At 37.8% G+C, this 25,254-nt stretch overlaps 1 protein-coding gene across 5 annotated transcripts in view; it reads left to right on the top strand.

Moving 5' to 3' along the window:
- gnao1.S (G protein subunit alpha o1 S homeolog) overlaps positions 1-25,254 on the top strand; it is a 107,842-nt gene that overhangs the window by 23,093 nt on the left and 59,495 nt on the right. For all 5 annotated transcript variants that reach the window (XM_018259456.2, XM_041591223.1, XM_018259454.2 and 2 more), the window contains 1 exon segment: positions 24,354-24,495. In XM_018259456.2, the coding sequence (XP_018114945.1) occupies positions 24,354-24,495 (142 nt within the window).

Genomic DNA, 25,254 nt, shown 5'->3' with positions numbered 1-25,254 from the left:
GATAGCAAATGCAGCAGTTTTTTTTTTTCCTTCCTAAAAAGTGAATTAATTCAGTTTGAGTCCTCAGATGTACAGTTGTGCACTGCATCAAAATCCCTGGCTTTTTTTAAATTTTTTGTAATTTTGTAAGAAATTATTGATTTGAAATGATTGATTGAAATAATGTTCTGAAAGGCAACAACCTGCAGTTTTCTTAGGCTAATGGCACAGGGGGCTGTGCATTGTCTTTTCTTTAGACATTTAGATGTTGTGGGCTCTGCTTATTCAGTATCTGCCCCAATAATGGCTTCCAGCATTCTGTGTCTGGGCCATGCTCTGGCATTCTGAGAATCTTATAACTTTAGCTTTTGCCCTAATTACTTGAGCCTTTGAAAATCCTTGCCTCAGGTCAAATGAAAAGAAAATTTAAAAAGCGTACATCTATAAAGAAAATGTTTATTCTTGGGATGTCTTTACAAACTTGCTGCAATGTATTGCACTTATTGAAGAAGCAAATTCCATTTAAAACAGCTCTCTTCTCATATCTAATGCTATGCTAGCTCTTCATGTGTTTCTATGGACCACAGTACAAGCAAAACTGTGTAAAAAGCTGATGCATAGATCAAAGTGCAGATGCACTCCTTAGTAAGTTGAACTTATGTTGGTTTGAATTTTTTTTTTTTTACACTTCCTCAAGTATTTCAACCTCTAATTTAAAATATATTACTGTATTATCTCAGCTGACCATTTGGAAGTGCCTTTTAGATGGCAGATCTTTGCAGGAACCTGTATTACTATTTAGATGCCACAATACTATGGCAGTTAGAGGCCAAAGATGCTTGTTTGTGGTCATGAGGGGTTGTCTTACCTGTACACACAGTGGCTTCTTTAACAACGCATGGTTCGTTTAGGCCTGGGCTATAACTTATGGCAACCAGTCAAATGTTTGCTTTCATTGTTCTACCTGCAGCTAACTTAAAAAAAAGCTAATTGCTTATTGTTTGCTATGGATTACTGCCAAGGTGCATATGTGCCCAGTGTTGGTAAATAAGCAACACTATCACCTTGGAGTGACACCTGCCTAAATTAGTTTTTTGTCACTAGTGTTGGTTTTGTAAGTAGTGCTTCTCATAATTTCCATTGCTATTAATTTTTCTTTTCTGCAACGTGCAGACGGTGGGTTTGGCCCGCTTTGTACCTTTTCTTCACCTTATGTTCTTCCCAGCAGAAATAATTGGCCAGGTGATAGAGGTGAAGTGAAAGGTATGGTCTGCAAAAAAGACTGTCCTCTTCTTCCCCTGACACTCTTGGCAAAACAGAAGTACTGTTACTGAAGCCGCTAGGACATTGCGCATTAGTGAATACCATATGCAGTCCTACTGACTTCTGTAACTAAGTCTATTCATTTTAGTTAGGTGAGGGCTGGAGTGAAACTGGGCGGGGAATGCACTTGCGCAAAAACCTCCTAGGGAGTACACGGCTTCCATGTCAGTAAGCCCTTATACTGTACCTTTATTTTCTGTCCACTGTAAACAACAATCAAATTTCCATCCAGTTCATATTTTTGTATCTATGGGAAACCATACTCACCTGTTTAGCTCATCATTTTGCCTGATCTCACATTAAGAGTACCCGTTTTAAAGCAAAACCTTTTTTCTAATTCTTTTCAAATCCATGTTGTGAGGATTAAAGTTACCGTATAAGCACTAATACTTGAAGTTCCCAAAAATACAAAAAAAAGATGCCTTACATTGCAATAAATGTTTACATGATGTATTAATAATATAATTATACATTATTGTATTAATGTTTTTATATGTTTCATTGGTCCTTAAATCTGAAATACATTGCTTCACTTGCACTAAAACAGTATTCAAATTTGTACTATTGTGTTGCCTGCACATTTTCCAGATTGCCTGTAAACTGTGCAGTGTTGCTTCCAAGGATGTGTCTGCTGTCTGAACCTTGCTCCATTGTCTGCGTCTTGGGAGTGTCTCTCCTTTGTCCCATCGCTGACACTGATGGTTCCAGCTTGAATGCATGAGGACTTCTGCTGGAGGCACAGCCATTCTCTCCCTGACACTGGCCAGCCCCTGTGGCATCACATGGTGTCACTTTTCTTGTATGGGCACATTGTGTTGAGAACTTTGACATCCTGTAGTCAGTAGGAACAATTTGGTGTTCATTGGTATTTGTCTGAAAAGTGGAATGGTGGGGAGACAGCGATGGATGCTTTTCTTTGTTTAAAACCTATATTTATGCAGACTTGACTAAAAGGGTTAGTCATTATTAACTGCTTTCATTCAAGTCATATCTTAGTGATCTGTTCCCTCTTTAAGATAAACATGGCCGGTTAAAAGCTCATTGTTTATTTGGAAGCAGATCGCGGCATCGGATCATGTTCATGAGATTAGTATTTTGGCTGTAAGAGCAGAGTGTAATTTCAGAACAGATAATCACACCATGTAGGAAGCACTTATGTTTGGGATTCAGTGCCTTTTCCATTAATTACCATTACAGACTTTTTTTTGCTTGGGACTTGTATACTGATTAAATCTGTGCCACAGAAAGGGCTTGGTGCATTTTCCCTGCTAATTGCAGTGTACTTTGACAGATTATTTTGTACGTGTACGTGCAACAAAATCTCTAGATTATGGTTCTGATGTATCTATTGTAATATGGCCTTGTGGCTCCTTGATCTATGCTTCTGTGGCCACCATGTCCCATTTATGCTCTTATACTATTTGGTAAATAATGCATAATTGTGTATGCACATGATTTGTGTTCCATGCTAATCTTCTTCTGTGTGAGGTTGTAACTGGATATTAGAAATATAATGTGCTCGGCAAAAGAAATAAATCCTTGTGCTGAGCAGTTTAATCACAAATTCTTTCTTTTGCAGTCCACTTATACAGGTATCGGATCCGTTATCTGGAAACCCGTTATACAGAAAGTTCTGAATTATGGAAAGGTAGTCTCCCATAGACTCCATTATAATCAAATAATCCAAATTGTTTAAAATTATTTCCTTTTTCTGTGTAATAATAAAACAGTAGCTTGTACTTGGTCCCAACTAAGATATAATTAATCCTTATTGGAAGCAAAACCAGCCTGTTGGGTTTATTTAACGTTGACATGATTTTATAGTAGTCTTAAGGTAGGAAGATCCAAATTACGGAAAGACCCATTATCCGGAAAGCCCCAGGTCCCAAGCACTCTGGATAACAGGTCCCATACCTGTATAAAACCTTGCTTATTAGTGATGAGCGACATTTTTTGCCAGGTTTTGCTGCAAAAAAAATTTGTTGCCCATAGACTTCAATGCATTTGGGGATTTTTTCGCTGAAAAATATTCGCCCATCTCTATTGCTTATTAAATAGAAAATGCAGCATATCTTTAAGTTCACATTTTAGCATGATTCTATGTCCAAGAACACAAAAATAAAAATATATTTATTACAGGTTTAGTTACATTGGGCATTTGATGATATCCAATATACAGGATGGTTTGATTCCTTTGTAGCTTTTTATGGCATTAAAAAGCAGGACCCCAGAAAACCAGATCATTTTCATTCATTTAATTTTTTCATAGATTTACATATGTCAGTTAACATTGTTTATGCGAAAAAAACATTTTTGTACATTTCTGTACTGCAATAACCTCAGTATGTTAAGAAATAAAATCTAGATACCATTTGAGAGTGTTTTTAAATATTACCCAGGAAACGGCAGGATATTTGCATTTACTTATAAGCCACAATTTGCCATGTTCCTAAAATAAATTATAGTGGTACCAATTCCTTGGAGATGAAAAGCTGCAGCAGTTTATTTATTTCATGCATGATAGAATGTTTGCTAGAGGTGTAGGCTTGTATATGGTCATCGTATTTAACTTTGCTACAGACGAGTGCCATGCGGTTAGGGTGGACAGGTGATGCTTACAAGAGTCTACAGCAGCTCAGCAGAATATAGCGGCTCTCGTGTCATTTGGGATGCGATCCAGGCTGGGATTAGAAGAGACTCTCCCTTGCTGAGATTTGTTCTGCGCAATATGTCTGCGTTGACCTATTTTCCTGCTGCTTCCTCCCCTGGGAATTATGGGAGGGGATGTCCTTACTAATGACCACATTAACCCCTCTATAGATGGATGCTGTAGTATTTGGTACAGGAGGGTTGTTTGTACCTCAGTGCATACCACAATCTCAGTTTTGTGTAAATAATGCATTCTAGTTTCAAATGCTTAAAGTCAGAAAAGCATGTCTGTAATTGCTGCTTTCAAGATGGAGCAATCACCTTTTTTACAGCATAAATTATTTTTTTTATCTGGCAGTGGTGGTATGTAAACCAGTACTTCAGGCTGAACATGTGAAAATGCATTAGTTGAATGGAAGGCTGCCACAGTTTTCCCAAACTTTTTACAAATTGTTCAAAATATCTGAGGCACTTATGGACATCATCACAAGTGGATTTATTGCATTTTTCACATATCCTCCCACATCTTGATGACGGTTCAAAGAGAACCGAAATGCATTGATGTGGGGGAATATGTAAAAATGCAATAAATGTCCGTGAGTGCGTCCGATATTTTAAAGAATATAATTATATATATATATATATATATATATATATATATATATACACGCTAGTTGTGCTCAGTGTGGATCTGTGATGCTGCACGTCATTACTGCCCTGGGTACTGATATTTTCTGAACTCTCCAGTATCATTGCTTTGCTGTCAAGTGGAATCCTGTTTGACGCTGTCACTGCTATAAACCAGAGACAATTCATTTTGTACATCTAACCTCTGGCGAATGCTGCGTGCCTTGCTTTGCTTGTTTAAATGGATTTGCAAAGTGTTACAGATCCCTCTGGCAGCAAAGAAATCGCCTCAAATTAAATGCAATTTAATGTGTTCATGGCAGGACGCACACAAAATAATTTATGTCAATAGAACTTGGAAAAAAAAACATAAACATTTTGGTAAACTGCAACAATATTCTCCGAATTACATATGGTACATTCCATACAGGAATCCTTAGTGAGAGGGGCATGTGAAGTGTGGGAATCACAGAGCGGAAATATTTAATAATGTGTGTAATAGGCATGCAGGCTGCTCTTTGGAATGTTAGGTCACTGGGCATGTTTATTGATTGGAATAACATATTAAATGGACAGCGCAGGCTTGATTATTAAGAGCATTAGGTTATGTGAGGTAATATTATATGATGTGAGACATTTCAGAGTCTTTTAGATATAACAGATACACGCGCAGAATAAGTGTGTGCTGTTTTTAAACTTGAAAGTGGTTACACAAAATATAGTCTTTATGAAAAGTGCAAGTTGTTCATATTTTAAAGTGGAAAAGCTAGTGAACTGACTAAAATGCCAGTATGTGGACCAGCAGCTGATATATTTAGTCATACATTTCAAATCTGCAAGTGTCACTCCTTGCCTGACCTCCAAAATGATGTCATCTTAGGGCTGGGCTTCCAAATAGTTCCATCCCTCCAGAAAAAAAATCTTTAAAAAAGACCAAAAAGAAAGAAAGAAATGTGGCCCCACAACTAGGGAGGACGTGACAGCTCCACACAAGAACGTGAGAAGTGAAAGGGTTTTCTGAATAGTGGGTAAAGCTATTCATTTTGAGAAGCTATGGGGTGTGTGAGCAGCATGGAAGAGTAAATGAACTGTGGGCGGCATGCTAACTGCTTATTAGATGTGGGATGTGGAAAGAATTTATGGCGGCCATATGCTCTGTTTATAGAAGGCAGGGGATACGTTCAGAGTGTGAGATGTAGACACTAAAATATTTGGAAGGAAAGGGCGTAAAGATGGTGCAGTTTGCATGCTGTTAATAGAGTGGAGGAGGAAAGTTATTTTTGTAAAATGTAGGTGGCAAAAATCCAATAGCCCAATTTAAATATGAGAGCTCAATCAGTCAGCTGGATGAACACAGCACTGGTTTAGATTGTAAAGATAGCAGGTCAACTGTGTTACACAAAAGGATGCTGATGTTGTTTTTCAATCTACTCATTACCATATGAGTGGGAAAGGGATGGCATGAGGGGGTAGTTTAAGCTTCTTATGATAATGTGAAAGATGAAGAGTGCTTTAGAAAGAGTGCAAGCTGCTGTTGGAAGGGGGTGGGGTACTATTTAAGGCCTCGGGTATCAGAACATAATGGGTTCTGATGTAAGACAATGGCAGTTAAAGTAGGTTCATCAGTAGAAGGCTAGTCCATCAGTAGGTCATGTATTTATACCCGTCTGGTTTGTAAACTGTGTCATTTTGAAGGACTTACCTTTAGCCTTTAAAGAGGGGAAAAGTGAGTGCAATAATTTGTGATTTAAGGGACTTTAATTTTGTATTATAAGGGACTTTACCCCATATGTAATAAAAGGCACTGAGTTTGCCCTGAAGCAGTAACCCATAGCAACGAATAAGGTGTTTGCTTTTAAACAGGTGACTGTTAAATTCTACCTGCTGGTTGCTATGGATTACTGCACCTGGGCAAACTTAGTGCCTTATATACATACCCTAACTTTAAATTATAAGGAAATTAGATGTCATATTGGATTTTTATGCTGGTGCAAATTGGGTATTTAGGCTAAAGCAACACGGGGCCTGATCATGGCCTGTGGAAATGCATAGGTTGAGAATCGGCCTGACACTAGCTGACCGTATCGTTCTTCTTTGCCTGCACACAAACTGCTGCTCTGGGCCGAGTGCAGGCACTGATGCAAAATCATTGATGCACATTTTATAAAATACAAACATCTAAGAAACATAGGTATTATGAAAGTGAATGCGTTAAAAAGTGTGCCGTAGCTTAGCATTGAACTGCTTCTAGCAATGTGATGTGATGTGAATGAATGATCAGTGTGCATACTACTGATTAGTGTGTACATTACTGGTATGCATGTTATCTGCTTGCAGGGTTAATGAGGTGTCTGATAAATGGCCAGTTGGAATGTAAGTTAAAAAAAGATTTATTGATGGGGTTTCTGAAGGCATGCATGGGAGGGACCTTTAGGATGGGAACTGGTGCTGATGGTTGGTATTTATTAATGGCCTATTCCAGAAGTGCCCATACTTTACTAATGCAGGGTTTTCTTTATGTAATGTTGCTCATTGTGATCTACTTCCATAAAAGCATTGTTGTCATTCTGTTCCATTATTACTTAAACATTGATTTCTGAAACGTATATTGTTATAATACACAAAAGCCATGAATATCTTGTAAATTATATCCTTATAAACGGTGAGTTCTGATGTCATCAGTTATAAACGGTGAGTTCTAATGTCATTTCTGTCACATGACTCACTAAAATTTGTGTATTATAATAAATAAAGTACCCCCAGTTGTAAAATATGAGGATATTATAAGTTACCTCGGAGTTCCATGACCTGTATAAAAACACTCGGCCTTCAGCCTCGTGTTTTTATATGGTCATGAAACTCCTCGGTAACTAATAATATCCTTATATTTTACAAGAGGGGGTACTTTATTCACTATATAATACACAAAAGCCATGAATATCTTGTAAATTATATCCTTATAAACGGTGAGTTCTGATGTCATCAGTTATAAACGGTGAGTTCTAATGTCATTTCTGTTACATGACTCACTGAAATTTGTGTATTATAATAAATAAAGTACCCCCAATTGTAAAATATGAGGATATTAGAAGTTACCTCGGAGTTCCATGACCTGTATAAAAACACTCGGCCTTCAGCCTCGTGTTTTTATATGGTCATGAAACTCCTCGGTAACTTATAATATCCTTATATTTTACAATAGGGGATACTTTATTCACTATATAATACACAACAGCCATGAATATCTTGTAAATGATATCCTTATAAATGGTGACTAGTGATGTCATCAGTTATAAACGGTGAGTTCTGATGTAATTTCTGTCACATGACTCACTGAAACGAGGATATTAGAAGTTACCTCGGAGTTCCATGACCTGTATAAAAACACTCGGCCTTCGGCCTCGTGTTTTTATATGGTCATAAAACTCCTCGGTAACTTATAATATCCTTATATTTTACAAGAGGGGGTACTTTATTCACTATATATTTAACAAACAACTATTTCTTATGTAACCTTAATGTAATAAATATCTGAATGAAAAGCATGAAATAGGAGGGTTATATATACAAGCTTTTTGTTGAAAAACAGCTAAAAGTCTACTGGTAGATCCCGATCTACCTTTTGGGCACCCCTGGCCTATTCTGTTCATGATTGCTTATAAGGCGTGTAATACAGAAGGTTAGAGCCAGGAGCTTTGTAGGAGATCAACATGGGCGTAAAAAAACACGTTTATGCATGATGAGAACAGTATGAGATCCACTTTTCCATGAAATGCCCAATAAAAGTGGGAGATATTGGGCAAATCCAATTACAACAACGTGAATAGGGGCTATTGGGCTAAGTAGTGCATCTGCAAACCGATGTGGTATTTGATCTGACGTGAAAATTAAACCTGACTAATTGACAGATTTTCAGAGGGTCCTATACAAGTACAGATAAGATGCTAAGGACTTGAATCACCAGCCTACATCTGCCAGTGTATAGCCACTTCTAGATAGTTAAAGGTAGACTAACCTGCTATATTCTGGTTCAGAGAGTGTGCCGTTGATAAAAGCGATCTTGAGGTGGGTGATCTTGGCTGATCCAATCCCTAGGGCCCAACAGTCATATCATAAGGAGCAGAATTCGGGCAGTTGGATCGAGAACCGCATCAACAAACCAATGTGGTCCTCGGGCAAATAGGATTTTTAAACCGGGAAAACCAGTCGAGGGCCCCATACACTGCCTAATAAACTGCTGACTTAAAGAGATACTAACACCAGAAATTAAACTTTTTTTACATCTATCATAATATTATCTTTGCATTCTATCTATAATATTGCCCTTAAAGTATTTACAGATACTTTTCCATTACCCATCTGATCCCCCATGTTCCTCTATGAGGGGGCTGCCATATTTGAGCTTCAGCAATCTGTTAGCATTAGAAACTCTAACTGACAAGTTTAGAAGGGACAGTCAGGTTTAGGAAATTTTATAAAATACATACAAAAGCAGCCATATGAGTGAAAAACGATCAACATGAGCTATAGGTAACATTTGATGTACATTCATATTTTGAATGATAATTTTTTAGTGTCAGTATCAATTTAATATGTTGGCCAATAGGATTTTTAAACCTGCCAAATATCAATCGGGCCCCATACACTGCCTAATAAACTGCAACTTAATCTGTTGGCAGCTTATATCAGCCCGTTTATGGGGACCTTTACTTAAAATGTGATATACTAGCATTTCTGTTAGTTGATCTAGGAGTATGAAGGTTTCTTGTTTTGATGTTTTAATATTAAAATCATGTTTTCTCCTATGTAAAGCACAATTCAGCAGAAAAATATTTGTGAATGGTGGCCCCTTAAGGGATTTGCTACATAGCAGCACTATTTTAACAGAGCAGACTGTGATGTCAAAAACACAGTGTGGAAAATGGGTAAGTAACAACGTCTGTCTTCGTACAATGTCACTTCTCTATAGTCCTTGCAATTATAATGTGACCTGCATGTGGAATGTAGTAAATATAGTGAATAAAGTACCCCCTATTGTCAAATATAAGGATATAATAAGTCACCGAGGAGTTCCATGACCATATATGCAGGTCATGGAACTACGAGGTTACTTCTAATATCCTCATATTTTCCAACAAGGATTATTTTATGTATTATAATACACAAGTTTTAGTGAGTCATGTGACAAAAATTACATCACTACTCACCGTTTATAACATCACAAGTCACTGTTTATAAGGCTTTTACAGAATAGTCATGGCTTATGTGTATTGTAAATAAATAAATTAGTCAAATTCTGCAATAAACCACTGGTCTCAAATTGGCGCTGTATTAGCATCTGGCAGTGTAGCATATTTTCCAGGCTGCTGATTTTGTATTAGTCATGAGTTTCACAAGTGAACCACCCCAAACTCACTCAGCAGAAATAGCTTCTAAAGATCGGTGCTAATTTTCAGAACACAAGCAGGTTTATTTTCTCATGTATTTGTGTCAAATATTTTCTTCGGCACTACAGAGACATGTATATAGTTACTAACATGCAGATATGTCCCATCTAATCTTTTTCTGTCATGTTTATGTGGCATGCTCACAGGTACAATGGCCTGCTTCAAGTTTAAGTATTTTTAATTTTATATATCTAAATTTTAGGAACTACATCAGTACTCCATTTATTAACAAAGAGTAACAGTGACCAGTACTAGGTGTCTCTTCCACCCCCCTCCAAATACATTTGGAAAGCTCTACCACATATATATATTTTCATAAAATATCAAATATTTCTTTTGAAACAACAGCTAGTCCAAGCTTAATTAACTTACCTTGCGAGATTTGTCATATATTTTGCTCAGGGATTCAGGGGGCACAGCAGTTTCTGTTCCCTAGGTGACGCTGTGCCTGAGGCAAGGTAGACTGGGTATGGCAATAAATTGTGCAGGTGACGTAAAGCTAATGCTGTGGGGCATTTGACCATCTGTATGCTTTTACTGTGATCATATGACTCTTTAGGGAGAATTTTCCTGTGGTTTGTCCATGAGATAACAGATTTATTCTTCATTTGCAGAATAAATTGTTTTATGTTGATGATGTGTGATATTTATAAATCAATGAATATGTATTACATAATTACAAGGTAGGCATCCTAAAGGTTTAGCCCAGTTTGAGATATTGAATGGGATGTGATTCCAAATTTTCATTTCCCCTCTGCATGAATGGTTACCCTTGGTGTTATGTTTGATCAGTCCATAGCACTGGTTGGTCTATCTTTGGTATATCATCATGTAGATGTTCTCCAATACAAATATCGTCGATGCTGACTTGTTTGAACTATACTTTTTAAAAAATGACATCACTAAGTGGATCTATCTCAGATTCAGGTGCTGTTAAACAAGCAGTAAGTGATAGTATGGACCTGTTTAGGTGTGGGGTAGAAAGAGTTAGCTGAACATTGTTGGCTATAGTCACATTGATATGCTGAAAGGATTTCTACTTTAAATTTGACTTGTAGGAGTGAAAAGATAAAATAGCAATTGCAATTTCATGGGGTCAGCAGAAAGAAAAAAAAAAAATCCTTTTGCTAATTTACCAAATTGGTTTCACTGTTGGGAACCCATTTGTCATCCTGTTGTGATTGTGATTTATTGTTTTATGAGACACCTGCCTGTTGGTACCATGGGATTTAGTCTTCAGGTCCCTGTTCTCTTCTCTTACAGAGCATGTACCAGCTGGGATATATATTTTCCCTTGAGTACAAGCATTGGTGCCTGAGGCCAGGGTACACAGATCTTGTGGGACATAATATATCATATCAACAACTCAAGTCTAGTCTTGTTTCTACCACATGCAGAATCCTAGGAGGTGGTCTGAGTTTTCCATATGCCTTTTATGTGCAACTAACTTGTATCACATAGCGGTAATAGACAACATGATGTATGAGGTGTCAAGCATATTTGTCAGAGCTGCCCAGCCTTTTCACTAGAGTAGGCCAGAATGAAGATGGAATTTACTGCTTGCTCACGGAAAAGCAATTTAAAGAGGATGTAAGGCAAAAATAAAACCCCTTTAATGAAAAAGAAACCAAAATCTCCAATATACTTTAATTAAAAAACGTGTACTGCTTTTATAAGAAACCTGACTGTATGCAGTGAAATTCACCCTTCGTTTTACTTCCTCTGACAGCTGCAGTTAGGAAACTTCAGCCGGTCCCTAACTGCTGTGCAGGGAAACAATCATACTTTCAAACAACAGGGGGGAGCCCCCCCCACCTTACTTCCCAGAACTCAAGCAGCTTTGTTTGTTTCCCTGTAACAACTGTTTAGATTTGTATCCACAGCAAAAATGAAAAACTGCAGCACCTCTTGTTTGCAAATTGTGAAAAATTTATTACAGTTGGTCAGTAACAGGCAACGTTTCGGGCCTTGTCTTGCCCTTTCTCAAGCCAAGAGGCTTGAGAAAGGGCAAGACAAGGCCCGAAACGTTGCCTGTTACTGACCAACTGTAATAAAATTTTCACAATTTGCAAACGAGGTGCTGCAGTTTTTCGTTTTTGCTGTATATTTGGTCAATGGCAAGGGCCCATACACTGCTTTGCACTCTGACCGAAAGGAACTTATGTGAGGTGGTTGAAGCACACACAACTGTATACTTACATTTGTATCCACAGACCCAGTGCAGTCTGTATATTCAGCTTATTATTCAGTCTTGCTGTATCGGCTTCTGGCAAATATTATTTGACCTGTGCTGTTTTGATAATTTATGACGATCCCTAAGCTTAACCTCCCAACTGAAGCCCAGACCACACTGAGCATGTGCGTAGTTTTGGTGTTGCAAAGATGTTTAACAAAGTTACAAGATGACAGCCCCCTGTGCCAACTTTAAAAGCATAAATCATTTGTTTAATTGGGCTTCTGGTGCAGTATGTTCATGTTTTTATTTAGTATACAAAATTCTAACATTATTCCATTTTAGACTTTATTTGCCCTTTAAAGGAGAAGGAAACCATTTTGCAAAAAACCCTGTATCCCCCCCTACCCCCTCCCCCCAGAGAAATGCCCCATACTCCACACTTACCCCTCAGCGCAGATTCTTCCAGGGGAGTTACATGGAGTTACACGGAAATTGCCCATCTCCCATTCAGCTTACCGAGGACGCGGAAGATGGATGCGTTGAATTCCCCGGGGGGGTAAGTTAGCCTGGGGGGAGGAGGGAGGGGGGCCTACCTGGGGTGGGGGGTACGGGGTTTTTTGCAAAAGGGTTTCCTTCTCCTTTAAGGCTGATGGGAGTTATATTTTTTTTTGTAGGTGGATGACCATTGGTAATATAACCTATAGTGAAATTAGTTATAGGCTGAATTACTGACCTAGTCAATAATGTATTCTGTGTGCATTTTAAATTGACTTTCTGCTGAATCAGTAAACTGTCATAATATCCCTGTACATTAGTCCTTATCAAATACTTTTTTTTACAAATATTTTTTTTTTGTTCTCACACTGTTAAAGGGGTTGTTCACCTTGCTCTGTGACAATTTGCAATATATTTTCATTTTTTATTTGTGTTTTTTGAGTTATTTAGCATTTTATTCAGCAGCGCTCCCGTTTGCAATATTTATAATCTAGTAAATATGTACTAATTTAATAAGAGTGCGGAATATAAATAGGAGAGGACCTGAACAGAAGTAACAATAACAATAAATGTGTAGCCTTGTTTTCTAGATGAGGTGATTCCCATTTGAAAGCTGGAAAAAGTCACGTGAAAAGGCAAATCATTCAAAAACTATTTTAAAAAAATGAAAGACCAATTGAAAGGTTGCTTAGAATTAGCCATTCTTTAACATACTAAAAGTTCATTTAAAGGTGAACCAGCCCTTTAATTTCTAGTTGGCAGTGCACCATTAGGGCTGGGAACCCCTAGATCAGTGGTCCCCAACCAGTAGCTCGTGAGCAACACGTTGCTCTCCGACCCCTTGGATGTTGCTCCCAGTGGCCTCACAGCAGGTGCTTATATTTGAATTCCAGGCTTGGAGGCAAGTTTTGGTTTCATAAAAACCAGGTGCACTGCCAAACAGAGTCTCAATGTAGGTTGACAAGCCACATAGGGGCTGCCAAATGACCAATCACAGCCCTTATTTGGCACCCCGAGAACATTATTCATGCTTGTGTTGCTCCCCAACTCCTGTTACTTCTGAATGTTGCACACAGCTTCAAAAGGTTGGGGATCCCTGCCCTAGATGATATACAGACATTGTAGTGTACACCCAGGAATTAGCTGGTATTTATGTACAATATATCAAGGCATGTTTAATTCCTTATTAATATATGGCACCTTACCGTAGAACTGTGAGTGAGTTTAAGATTGCTATTCATGAATTTAACTGGAATTAAATACTTGTCTAAATTCTGTTTGCCCAAATACTGTAGGCATTGTTATGTTTGGCCAGATGGGTTCCAGGCTTGCTTGTAATTGCATGTTCTGTCAGAGTACTGATTTGTCAAGACTGAATCCTTGGCTTTGCTGTATAAAGCCATCCATCCCCATTTCCAGGAAACACTGAAATCCACCTCAGAGACAAAACGGTTACTCTTTATGGATTTGTTTTATGGGAGGAAGACATTAAGCACATTTATTACATCGCAAAAAAACCCAAACAACTAATACAACAATGAACTCTCCAGCAGAGGTGGCTTTTTGTCTGTTTTCCAGCCTGGGATTGCCGGAACATGACACCGTAATTAATTCATGTCCCATCATATTATTACATGTTGCAGAGGATTTTATTTGAGCTATGTCTGGTGACATAGGAGAGAGGAACATGTATATACTATGGACTGCTTGCTAAAACTAATGAAGCCTATTTATAACTACAGTTTGGTATAGAATTGGAGCTGCCTAGCCATTTATGATAAATAAGCCAAATAGTGTTACAGTTATGGACTTTACCCACAGTTGTGGTGCATTTATTTGTGTCATTAGTTGGGTTCTCTGTAAAGAGTGAGAACATAAAAATCTTTTGTGGGAATTAATCCTTCCTTGGAACCATTGTAGCTGTGTAGGGAGAGCCACAGTTGAATGCTTATACATATATATATATTAAACCAAATTGGGTCCCATTGGAATGATCTAGCATATCGGATATGTGATTCTGAATCAGCTAGACGTTACTTTGTTTTAAAATACATTGTTAATTTTGCATGACAAATTGTGTACAGCTGGTAGTGATATCTACATTTTATTCTATAACGCCACACTTTAATGCAGTCCCTATTTTGCCCCAATGAGGAGAATAGAACACAATGGACGATATGAAATGCAAGTATTAAATTCCAAGGCGATTTTTGTTTTTGGGTTCCTAATGTGCAATGCTGCAGACCTGAACATCCTTATAATCCGTATTTCTATGAATGAGTTGTGTTGCAGGGCCTGCTGAAATGCTGTCATACATTTGAAGCCATTTTTCTGTTTCACTCCTTTCATAAAGCCTTTCTGAAATGGAGTAAGTAGGATTTATACATGAAAAGGCATCTTGCAGAGGGTTCAAAGATTGAGTTGTTACATAAAATTTTTACATTACATTACATCAACTGATCTGTTTGCTTCTAGCTTCTAGGCTTCCCCTATAGCCACAGACAGCAGGGACAAGTTCTGGTAAGGCTAACATTATTCTCAATATGGAATAAATGTCCTTGTACCAGGACAGTTACAGGAGAGTCTGCTGCAGTTTCAGGCACACTTTGCCCTTGCCAGAGAGATACGGATCAAAGCAACTGCCCAAACAGCATAGTATTCAACATAAACCATGTTTTTATCACACATTCAGTGGCGTAACTACCAGGGGTGCAAAGGGTGTGATCGCACCAGGGCCTGCACCCCCTGTGGGGCCTGCTGGAGCCTAGAAAATGAATATTGCTGGTGGCTGGGTAGCGGGAGATTTTACAGCATGCACGCCATCTGCAGTCCATCGTGCAATTCATAGGGGGGGGGGAGGGCCTGACAGGGGTGCCTGGGTACCCAATATGTACCAGGGCCCGTTGGTGAGTAGTTACGCCACTGCACACATTTTTATAAAACGTAAGCTATGGACTAGTCGGAGGGTGGTTTAGGTGAACACCCATGTTCCTTTATTACTATTACTTATTACTAATCCTTTAAAGATTAGATGTGGGAGCTATTACACATATAATAGTCCTACCCTCCAGTACCAGTACAATTATTCAAAGCAAGAGCAAGTACATCAAGAGTTAATGTAAAAGAACCCAATAACCTACACATGGATTGGGGAGTTGTGCATCTTTTTTGGTATCTCTTTGTACAGCAGATTTTAAGCAGACATATGGGTTTGTTCTTACAGCTGTTTTTATGTCCGTTACCATACCTGCTTTAAGGCCCTGCTCTTTTTTTCCCCTCTACCTCTGAGGATAATCATAAGGATAAGGTAGGGAGTGAGAAAATGAGATTATGGCAGAAATGGAGCCAGACCCATCTTTGAAGAAGCTAGGAGATGTCTATAATGGAATTATAGGTGGCTTATGCTGTTTGCAAATGAAGCTACTCAAAAAGTGTTGTAACAAACACAGCAGCCTATAAAGTGCCCCATAGAGCGATGATTTAGCAGACTTTAGTATTCTTCAAAATGGCACTGGGGTAAAGTTTCACAGTAGTTTGTGTTTATTTTAGCAAGCATACTGTAAATGTCACTGATATGTCAGAGTTGTGTGCAGTAGCAGTGGCGGAGCTACTGGAGGTGCGGGTGGTGCCATTGCAACCATGCCTGCACCCCCTTGGGGCCAACCAGATGTTTGCGCCGACAAGAAAAAGGCACATGGATTGTGTTCAAAGGGGGGATGTGGGGCCCAGTTGTGCTAATTACATTACTGCGCAGTAGAGTGAACAGAACTGCATGAGCACCCATGAAGGGAAAAAAGAAGCCTGAAGAAGACGCTCTGTGGTGATCTCTGGAGAAACCCAAGGCAGTCTGCTAACAGGATCACCAGCCTGGGGTGTCCAATAAGTAAAATCTCTAGGGGGTGCCTAACTTTTTAGACCTCCAGTGATTTCACCTTTCTTTTTCCCCTTTAAGCATTTTATATATAATCTTATGTTCAAGGCATATCATCAACCACATGTGTAAAATATGCCTGCCCTACTTGATGAAGAAGTAGGCCTTATGATTAAAGGAGATTGTGTGCACACTGGTTGACGTGATTCTCCAAAAATAATGAAACTGAGGTGTCCTGCCTTGTACTGAGAAATTATAAAGCCTGAAGCAATATGGATCTTTGAGTGCAAAACTCCATATAACATGTTAAAGGTAAAAAAGGACAATTAGTGCTCTTCAGAATCTAATCGGCCTGTTCTATATATGTATGTATGTATATATATATATATATATATATATATATATATATATATATATATATATATATATATATATATATATATATATATATATATATACATACATATAAAACACTCCCCAAATAGCTCTTTGGAATTCCTCTGCAAAGTACTAGTCTGATAAGGACTCACATGTAGGGAAACATTGCGTGCCAACAACTGCCACTGACCCAGCTGTGTAATTTTGTTCAGCCTTGATGCTGATGCTGGAAAAGACCTCACATGTGCACACATGAAAGCCAAAAGCACTGTAGTAGCTATATAACACATATGTAAGCCAGACAGTTACTTGCACAGGCCATTTGCATTTTCCTATAGTCAGAGTAGAACCTGGTTCAACTCAGTGATGCAATGTGTTAATACGTTACACTTTTACTTGCTGCTGGATCAGATCTTAAGTGTCTTAAAGTGGACCCGTCACCCAGACACAAAAATCTGTATAATAAAAGTCCTTTTCAGATTAAACATGAAATCCAATTCCCAGACTGATGGAAACAAGATTCAAATAATTTATATAGTGTAATTAAAGTTCATTTTGCTTGATTAATGTTATAAAATAAGATTTTGAATATTTTTTTTCGGTGACGGGTCCACTTTAATGACTCATGTATGATTATAGAGCAATTTAGGACCTGAGAATATTGGTTAAATTATTGTTACCAACTCATTATAAAAATTAGAGACTGACTGAAATGCAAGGTCTTGATTTGATTTTAATGTACTTCGCTTGAAATCGTATTCCTTCTAATCCCAATTTTACTGAAATGCTATTTTTCAGACGATCCAACAATTTGTTCTAGAATTTGGGGCTAAATCGGAATCTCCGTTGGGGCCTTGCCATTTTTTGCAGTATTGCAAGAAAGTATCCTATCATCCTTAAACTAGTCTAGCTACCAAAACTTTCCAAATGCCCACAAATTAATTGCTTATTATTATGAATCCTCTGGGATAATCAACCACATATGCCCACCAGTTTCTATTCAAATGAGTCTTGTGGTTAGCTTAAGCATGCTGCCTTGACATAAGTACGGTCGTAAGGCAACATTTGTTGGCTGGCACCATTTTCAGGCGCAGCTATCTACTAGATCAAGCATGGTACCGAAGAGTCACATGGGTACTCCAAATTGAATTTATTTTCTTATAAAGAGAAATTCAGTCTTGTGTTCTCTTGTTCTTGTAATGAATAAATGATTGAATTCAGTGCCATGCTAATACTACTGTCATAAGATAACTTTAAAACTTCAATGGAAAGAGAATTATTATTATTATTATTATTTTGTGAAATGTTTATGGATTTTGTAAATTAATTGGGAGGTGAAAAATTATCACTCAGACCCAAGGCTGCCTGTACTAAAGCAATCACATTATGTTGTCTCTGTCTTCTGCATCAAATCAGCTGCCAATTCACTTTATACAATGTTGCAAGCTTTGAATAAATGAAAATCCATTTGGGGTGCAATATAAATGTGCTTTATCCCGTGGGATTGGCAAACAAGTGAGCGGAGCCAGCTGTACACATAGCGTTGTCTGAAGAGAGATGCAATCTTCCAACAGCAGTCCTCTGGGAGAATCTAGAGAGCAGCTACTGCTTCTTCAAAAGCAAGGAATGATATACCATGTTCCACAAACACTGCATTCTACATTATGCTGTGTCTAATGTTAAATTTCGTTCATACATTATTAATGGTTTATAAAGCTGTCTTTTCTCAACAAATTAATTTTCTAAGTTGCTGAAACCTGCGATTAAAGGTTGGTGTGTGCCTCTGATTATCCGGTATTTCTTTAATTATCAGTTTCATGATCAGGTCAATTGTAAAAAGAGTTTGAGGATGTTGTAGTGCAAAATCTCCTCATGTATGAGATGCTAAAATTTGCAAAATAGGCCTATAACTGTCATAATATAATGTCAGCAGTAAAGCATTTGCACTGGACGCAAGACGATTTTTGCATTAATGGAACATTTCTTTTATTTCTGCTTTCACACAGCAACGCAGTTGCTATTGGAATAATGAAGAGATATACAGGAGGGAAAATAAATATTGAACACTTCAATGTTTTTCTCAGTAAATCTATTTCTAATGGGACTTTAAATTTACACCAGATGTTGGCAACAACCCAAGTAATCCACACATATAAAGAACTCAAAATAAGTATATAACTTAATTTATGTGTAGTAAAGTGCAATGACAGAGGATAAGTATTGAACACACTTACTGAAATGTATTTAATACTGCGTAGAAAAGCCATTGTTGGTAATGGCAGCTTCAAGACACCTTCTGTATGGAGCAACTAGTGGCATGCATTGCTCAGGTATGATTTTAGCCCATTCTTCCACAGAAACTGTCTTCAAATCATGAATGTTCCGGAGGCCTCTTCTTTGAACTCTGATCTTCAGTTCTTTCCATAGATTTCTAGACTATATTCTCCCAGAATTTCACTGGCTTGTCCAAATGTTGAACAGAAAACTTTAAGCAAGCTTCAACATGCTTTTTCTTCAGCAGTGGAGTCTTGTGCGGTGAGTGTGTGCAGAGGCCATGCCGGTTGAGTACATTACTTATTGTTTTCTTTGAAAAAACTGTACCTGCTAATCAAGGTCTTTGTTGTCCAAGATCCTTGGTTCTTGGACAACTCTTCTGATTATTCTTTTGACTCCTCTGTCAGAAATCTTACAAGGAGCACCTGGTCATGGATTGTTTAGGGTGAAATGATGTTCTTTCCACTTCCAGATTATGGCTCCAATGGTGCTCACTGGAAGATTAAGAATTTTTCTGTAACCAATGCCATCAATATGCTTTGCAACTATAAGTTCATGAAGGTCTTGAGAGTGCTCTTTGCTTTTACCCATCATTCAATGATTCTTGAGTGATACCTTGGTAATGAGAAACCTTTTCATAGGCCATCAATTAGGACTAAACCAGCTGATGTTTGGTTTACAATTTGCACTGATAGAGGGAGGATTGCTTTCTAAATACTGACAGATTTCAGCAAGTTTCTTGGCTTTCCAGTTCTTTTTGCACCTCCTTTTCTTCATCTGTTCCATACTTTTTCCCTGCGTCATTCCACTTTACTTAATTTATGCACTTATTTGTTTTGAGTTCTTTGTATGTGCGAATTACTTTGGTTGTTACTGACATCTGTCGGCCATTAGCCCCATTAGAAATAAATTTACAGAGAAAAATGTTGGTGTTCAATACACATTTTCCCTGCTGTAAATACAGTAAATTCCATTTCTGCACAGTAATCCTTCCTAGCTCTACTAATTACCCCAAAAGATGAGATAATATGGAGAGTGCAGTTTCATTTCCACTATCATATTTGCATGATGCAGACAAGAAGTGAAGCATTTTAGATTACTGGATTAACATTTAGATTAAAGTAGTGTATGTTAATCAGTGTTTAACGGAGATAAATTGCTGCAGAGTGATCACTGTTAAACAAACAGGTGCCACTTTTATTAGGATTCCAAAGGCACATATAACAAATCACATATTTTTACATCTACATTCTAGATTCATATATATTTCTCATTAAGCAAATTGCCAAAGAGCCTTTCTTTGCCATTCCAGCTTGTCTGGGGGCTTTAGTTCAAAGGAAATGTATATCCTATTTACTATCCTGTTGTTTCAAGACATGTTAAACCTTACACAACTTTAACACAACACATGCCAATAACCAAATATAGCAGAAACCCAATTATCTTAACATTTTGTAGAATGCCTGTCATTGCATAAACGGCATAAATAAGAGCATTTTTTGAACTACATATAGTTATCCATAATTAAAGTGTAGAATTTGAAAGTTAAAATTGCATAAGAACTTGCATATCTTATGCAAGTTTAATATCTGCTACTCTTTTTCACAGGCTTGTAAATACACATCTTTAGTAATGACGAAGTCCCCAAAAAAACTTCACAAGTAAAATGTTTTCATTCATCCAGAACATAGTATACAGTATCTAGCAGAAATAACTCTAGCAGAAACTGAACCGAGTTTTCTTGAAAAGGTTTCATCTTACATCCAAGTGGCTTCCCTAGTAAAGGGAACCACACACTGGCAGATTTGTATGTTTTCCCTATTAACAGATGTGATTGTCTTTGATTATTCAGCCAACTTCATCAATTTTGGCTCTTTGACTGGGGTAAGATATGCACAGCCAGCTGCAGTGAATTTTTTGCATCTGGCTTTTTTATGGCCTCCCACTCTTTATCAGTTGATGTGTATATTAGACTATTATACATTAACTCATTTGGCCAGTCACTAAGGAGCAGAACCCAAGTTGTGATCCGTAGGCCAATGATCATCCAACATAGAGTGGAGGAAGGGGGGTCATAGACCAATGTTGTCCTCTGTTAATTTTATATCTGATCAGTCCTTTTGTAATAAGGTATCCGTAAAGAAGGGCATCTCAAAAGGGTAAAATAAAATTATGTGACACATAATCATCATTTGGAGATGCATGGTTTTCTTCAAACTCTAGTTGGAATATTTGTTGCATTGCACTACTGATTATAAGGAAATACTTTAGGGCACTGACACACTGTGCTATTTGTACCCTGCGTTTTGTCGCAGCTATAAAAAAAATCCTGACATAAACAATACTGGCAATTTTCTCTGGGAAAACACCCAAATCGCATAATTACTCAAAAGTGTGATTCGAGCCTTTTAGCAGAGACCATTCGTTTTGGTAGTAAAGTAAATTAACAGTGAAATCTTCTGTGAAAGATAAAACCTAGGAAAAATAAACCAAGAGGAAAATATATATCCGTTCTCAATATTTCTATTAGAATAAACAGGAAATAAAAGCATCAAATGTATGAATCCTCAGTATTGGCTTTTCTTGAAGTGTCGTTTATCTGGGGGTTTTTTTGTTCAAGTTTGAGTTCAAGACTCAAAAATATTGTAATTGGTTATTCAAAACTTTCTTTCTCTTATGTTTTATGTTTAGTTTTGTTCCTTATTCATTTCCTTTATATATAGATATATATATTTTTTGTTTCAACTGCCCCACCTACGTTTGTGAATGTAACAAAGTATAGAAATACAGTATGTAATGACAAATATGTTGCATATCTATACAAGCCTTTTTTTCTCATATCACAGTGGATGAAATGCATCTTTATGTGCTTTTAACCTTGACATTGTCTAATGAAAATAATTAAAACAAAATAAAACATAAACAATTGAGGTTGTGTTTGTGCCAATTCCCATATGATGGGTTCCAGATAAAAAGTTCTAATAGTGAGCAATCTGTCTCAGTAGCCCTTTTATTGCAATATATCAGCAACATTTTTAACCTGAGGTGCTCTTCAGGAGGATTTGCAGTCTTTATTATCCACCCCAGGTTTGCAGACACTGATGGATGAGGTCTAGTAACTCCAAACTTCAAAGGGCAATACTATTTTTCTTTGCATTTAGCATCGATCTCTACCCAAGAGGGTTATTTATCAAAGTCCGAATTTATCTACTACAAACTCTGCTTGGGTTTTTTTCCACTTATTTATTACATTTTCCCAAAAAATTTCTTTGCGGGAAAAAATCTTCACGATTTTTCAGATTTTTCATGATTTTTTTCAGAATTTTCACCCGAAAACTCATAAAACTGTGGGGAATTGCACGAAACTAGGCGCACATCAGAAAATCATTGGGACTTCTTCGACAGGTCTGAGATTCAGATTCGGACTTTTCCATCCTCGTGGTTTAATAAATTCTGGGAAAAAAACGTGATTTTATAGAAAAAAAAAATCACAATTTTTTTTATGAATTTTGCATTCAGAGTTGAATAAATAACCCTCCAATTGTACAGAGCTATTTGGCATAATTACACCTTTCAGTACATGTTACAATGTGTGATTTAGACTGTAAAACACACTGCACAGTGCTGTTTGACAACTGGGCATTACTCATGTCTGTACATGCTAGAATCTAAAGTGGGGCAACTCCTCAACATAGGTGCTAACATACAGCTTCTGGTCATAGAGGTGGCTCTATTATCTGTTACTAATTTGTATGCATACAGAAGTGCTTATCCTTTAGACCCTCTTAAGTGGTTGCTGAATCACCAATTTTGAGAGCATTAAGCATTTGGTGGTATGGTTATTTACGTGACAATATGCTGGAGACTTTCTGGTTTTAATCACATTGCCTATTGCAAGCACCTTTCATAGCACCCTTTGTGTGTTCCACAAATGGTTTCCCTGACCACTGTAAAGTCCATGGAGAAAGACAGTTTTCACTGCATCCTGCCAGTTCATGGTTTCCTTGGTGAACGATACCAGTTCAACCCAATGGCGTAACTAGGTCCGCTACCCCTCGGGGCCCACTGGAGACCACACAGCAGCAAACGCGGAAAGGAAATCACACGTCTGAGGGGGGTTCACTCGGGCGCGGAAGAGGGTATTTACGTTACTGGTTCACCCTTAAATTTGTGTGTAGTTATTAGCAGACAACATTCTTGGTAATGGTTTAAAACCAGTGACACTGTAATGTGTTTAGCCATTTGATTTTAAAGTTTCATATTTTACAAGGAAACTGTGGCCTGCACATTTATTTGAATTGCTAGCATGGGATAGATGAACCATAGGAAGTTACAGTGTCAGAGTACTGAAATTCATGGCCTGCATCCCGTTTTTTATGTCCATTGTGTGTACTATATAATAGATTTTCACAAATGCTAGTTTATGAGCTGCTTCCAGGAATCCTATGAAAGCAGATGTATGTCAGTCACTCATTTGTGAGCAGGTGTCCTTAGTAGTCTAACTGCAGATATGATTAGGTTTGATTTATTCTGTCTCCAAATAGCTATAAATCAACCATAGACATTTTAAGTAATGTGAGGGTGCTTACTCTATGGCCATTAATCCATATTTCTAAAACCTCTTAACCCAAGGCCCTGATGGACTGGCTTCCTGTAATCCAAGCTGTTCCAAGCATGCACTCACTTTAATGGGGTGTCCTCAAGGATAAATAATTTATGCAAAGCTTTTGATGGAAAGGGAGTGGCAGCCGGGTCTGAGCACATTTTCTATTCTCACTAATTTTCCTGAATTTTATTTTTTGAACTGGATGATTTGGGTCACAATCATTTCAGTTTTAAAGGCCTGTGATTTCCTGCTGTGAGTCTGATTTAGAAAGAGCCTTCTAGTGTTTGCACTTTTGAAGTTTATTCTTTATGGCTAGCACCCTTAAAAGGGAGTTGCAATACAGCAGCCTGCATTATTGTTCACTTTAAAGAGCCTTGTCCTTTAATGCACCACATAGCTGACTTAACACTCCCTGAGCCCCCCACCCACACACACAAACCATCACTGCAGATTCCTGTTGGCATTTATGCATTTCTATATAAAAAATTTCCAAAGCTCTGTTCTGATCTCTACTTCTTTGCATTACAGAATTATCCATGAAGATGGATTCTCAGGAGAGGATGTCAAGCAGTACAAACCTGTGGTTTACAGTAACACAATCCAGTCTCTGGCAGCCATTGTCCGTGCCATGGACACTCTGGGCATTGAGTATGGTGACAAAGAAAGAAGGGTAAGTATCACCTTCACTTTCTGTGGCTATTAGAATCATTTCCTCTATATATAGCGCCACACCTGACATTTTGTAGCCATGGAAATAAGGAAAATAACGATGTAGCGGCAAAGCACAATACATTTTTTGATTACATTAAAAGCTACATTGCCATTTTTCTCTGATAGGTCTGCTTTTGTAAGTAATTGTTACTTGAAATTCCTATGACTGACTGACTGACTGTTTTGCCAGCATACTACTGCTGCACTAATATGGCAGCTCCCCCACAGAGGAACATGGGGATCAGCTAAGCAATGTAAAAGCATTGGGCAAGTACTTTTATAGCTAAATTATAAATAGCATGCAACAACAATGTTAATATAACTACTAAAATGTTTCATTTCTGATGTCAGTATCTCTTTAAGGCTGCTCTCTGATAATGGTCTCCAATATAGATTGGTGCTGTAACTTTCATTGTTCTTTGATAATAAAGTCTGAATGTAAATACCCACAGTTCTTGATGAAAATTTATGGTGGTGCTTTGTGAACAATATTTCCTCTATGCCACTGACCCCCAACAGTAGCTTGAAGGCAACCTGTTGCTTACCAGCCCCTTGGCTGTTGCTCCCAGTGGCCTCAAAGCAGGTGCTTATTTTTGAATTCCTGGTTTGGAGGCAAGATTTGATTGCATAAAAAAAGATTTATGGCTAAATAGAGCCTCCTGTAGGCTGCCAATTATTATGGGGCTACTGAATAAACAACCATATCCCTTATTTGGCA

This window comes from Xenopus laevis, chromosome 4S (genome assembly GCF_017654675.1).
Source record: "Xenopus laevis strain J_2021 chromosome 4S, Xenopus_laevis_v10.1, whole genome shotgun sequence".
In the NCBI taxonomy this organism is placed as follows: Eukaryota; Metazoa; Chordata; class Amphibia; order Anura; family Pipidae; genus Xenopus; species Xenopus laevis.
The sequence above is the reverse complement of the archived record's forward strand: the minus strand, read 5'-3'. Positions and strand labels throughout refer to the sequence as shown.